This window comes from Nothoprocta perdicaria, unplaced genomic scaffold (genome assembly GCF_003342845.1).
Source record: "Nothoprocta perdicaria isolate Ctin4 unplaced genomic scaffold, notPer1 scaffold_6, whole genome shotgun sequence".
NCBI classification, from domain to species: Eukaryota; Metazoa; Chordata; class Aves; order Tinamiformes; family Tinamidae; genus Nothoprocta; species Nothoprocta perdicaria.
Window position 1 is genome coordinate 9,337,478 of NW_020455865.1, and position 2,961 is coordinate 9,340,438.

A 2,961-nucleotide genomic window follows, 5' to 3' on the forward strand; every position below is an offset into this window, starting at 1 on the left:
GCGAGGAGCCCGCCACTCCGCGGCGAGCCCTCCGAACGGTGGGCGGGGCTTAGCGGTGCGGCGGAGGGGGGGCGTTGCCTCCTCCGCCCCCGCCCCTCGCGACTGACCTTTGACCCCACCGGGCGGGCCGTGCAGCAGGTGAGGGGGTTGTGGTGGCCCCAGGCCGGGTCTAACCGGGTCGGGTCTAACCCCGTTCCGCGTAGCTCCGGGCTGCCTCGCGCTCGCCCCGCCGGGCCGGGCGGCGGCGTCGGTGGAGCCCCGGCCGAGGCCCCGGTGCTTTCTCGCCTCTCGGGCGGTGTCCGGCGCTGACGCGGGCGGACGAGCCCGGGCGGCCCCCGGAGCCGCTGGTGCCGGGTCTAACCGGGCCTCCCCGCGGGTCTCCCTCTCGCGGCGGGGCGTCGCGGCGGCTGTTTTTACACATTCTGTTTCATAGACTGTTTTTTTCCCTAATATTGGTGTTGTTTGAGGCAGGTCTGGCCGCGGTGCGGGGGTTGCGGTGCCGAGCGGGGGCAGCCGGGCCTGGGCGGGGTCCCTCGGGCCCCTGTCCCGGGTTGAAGCTCCTCCTCGAGGAGGTTTGGCCGGCGCGGGGCGGGGCCGGGCTGGGGGCGGGCCTGGCCCCTTCCCCCGAGCCCCTCGGCGGGGCAGGGGCGGCGGGGGGCGCTGGGGGCGGCCTGGCCGCGCGGCTCCTCCGCGTGGGTCTGGCCCGCGGCGTTGGCCGCCTGTGTTCGCTTTTTAACCTGTAACCTGTTCCCTTTTTCCCCTTATTTTGTCTCATCCATACCTCCAGACATGGATGAAGATGACAACAGCAGCAGCCTTGAGGTACAATGCACTTTGCCTTTTTTTTTTTCTGCTAATATTTCCAAAGTCTCAAAGCTAACTTACGCAGTATACTAATGTTTGGATGATAGCTTTAGAGACAGTATTTTTATATTTTAAGAGCCTCTCCCAATACTTTGTCCTTCCAAAACTTTGAGGGTTTGTTCCAGTCTTTGTTTTTCCTTTTAACTGCAAGCCCTCCGGTTGTATTTTTTCTCCATATCCCAAGCTCTTAGGAGGAAGACCCAAACTAAGTGTCTTTTGTATTGACCATACGTACGTAGCCTCAGCAGGGACGTTTGAACTGCACAATTCTGTCAACAAGCTCTTGTGTTTCTCCCTAATCACAAATGGGAGACTCGCAATCCACCAGGTCACGTGCTGCTTTTGGTGGTGATGAAAGTTGAGGCCTGGGATAGGAAATTGTTATTGTAAGAGGGAAAAATCCACATGCAGCAGAATTGCCCATAGGTTGAAGGTGTTGTGTTAAAATCCGGGGCCTCTCGTTGAGAGGCAGGCGTGGGGGCTGCTGTGCTTATGAGCTAGAGGGAAGCCTGGCGTGTTGGGCAGCGCTGAGGTCATGGTCTCTGTGCTGATAAGCACTTTCCACCCCTCCCTGCGTGGGGTATGTCTCACTGTTTGCCTTCGATTGCAGTGTGAGGTTGTTAAGTTGTTCGTGGGGCTGCCTGTTGTTTTGTGCTTGGTACCCTGCATGAGCACGAGAATTATTTAGGTAACTTATGTATTGATTACTGTGAGAAGCCCCTAAGACAAAATTAAAAATTCTGCACTATTCCGAATGCTAGTTTTCCTGGGAAAAGCACACACTTGTGTGTACATACTCTTAGCATATTGTTGCTTAATTTTTTTCTGATGCAGCAAATGTGATTTCAGGATTGTTCAACAAGTTGTTTTTGTGGAGTTTTTGGGACTTTTTAAGGGTGTTGTTGACATGAATGTCTCAAACTTGACTTGCTCATGTCCTCAGTGTTTGCTAAAGTTGTCAGTGTTTTCTTTGTTCTCGTGACTTTGCACCCCTGTATTTGGGCTCCCTCCAATCCTGCAAGTAGTAATCCTCCATTAATCATGGTAGAATTAGTTTGACTAATGTTGGGAGGATACCTTGTTAACATGTTCTGTTAAAATGACCAAAGAAAATGGGCTTATTGCACTTAAGACAGTGCTCCACTCTGACTGGTCAGGCAGGATTGGTCTGCACTGTAGAACCAGGAAGAACTTCATGAGACAGTATTTTTCCTTTCAGTGGCAAAACTAAATTAAGGTATCATGCAGGCTTAAGTTCCGGTGTAAGATTGGAGCTTTTCCCCTATCAGCATAATTTTCTGTTTGATATTGAATTTCATCTGCCATTTTATTGCTTTTTAGTCTCATATAGTCTTTTACATTCTGCTCTTGCAGCACAGAATGATCAAAAAAACCTTCCCTGTGCTCTTCAGTCCCATTTCTAGACTATTTAGGAATATGTTGAATAACACTAAAGCCAGTACAGATATCTCCATTAATGATGCCTGTACACTGAATATGTTGTGTTTGCAGTATTGACTATAGTTGGAAGAATATAGCAAACTGATGTTGTGTGTTCTAGACCATACGCAGATGTTGTTTTGGAGGCTTTTTGCAATTTGGTGAATGAATTTCAGCTGCTGGAAACTAATTTTTACCTCACTTTCTGTGCTAGGCTTTGTTACCAGCAGGTGGCACACGAATTCTTCAGTTTGTAGAAGACAGAATACAGAGCACTATGGTAAGCTGAATCAACCAGGTGAAAACTTGCAGGTGTGCGAATGGTGTGAGGCTTTTGTAAGTGCACGAACTCTGCTAAGGGCTGCTCCAAGTCTGAGTAGACTGAGAGCCTGTTTGGTTCTTAGCTCCTGCCCTCTGTGCAGCAGCAGCAAATTCCTCTCATTTCATCGTGTGCGTTTTGTTGATGAGTTTGGAAATCTTCAGAGATAAAAAAGCCTGAATGTTCTGTCAGCCTGAGTTCAGGAAGGAGACACTGATATGTTTTACACTTAAAATTGTTGCCCTTCTGTATAACATTTCCGTTATAATCAGTGTTTATGAATGTGTTTGACCTCAAGATATCTTGCTGCTCTGGGTGTTCTATCATCAATTCTTCCC

The 2,961-nt window shown here is 50.1% G+C and overlaps 1 protein-coding gene across 2 annotated transcripts in view; it reads left to right on the forward strand.

The window, feature by feature from the left end:
* The first annotated feature begins 678 nt into the window (after nt 1-678).
* PNPLA7 (patatin like phospholipase domain containing 7) overlaps nt 679-2,961 on the forward strand; it is a 101,926-nt gene continuing 99,643 nt past the window's right edge. For both annotated transcript variants that reach the window (XM_026049324.1, XM_026049325.1), the window contains exons 1-2: nt 679-822; nt 2,519-2,584. In XM_026049324.1, the coding sequence (XP_025905109.1) occupies nt 790-822; nt 2,519-2,584 (99 nt within the window). In that variant the 5' untranslated portion in view covers nt 679-789. The remainder of the gene's footprint in view (nt 823-2,518; nt 2,585-2,961) is intronic.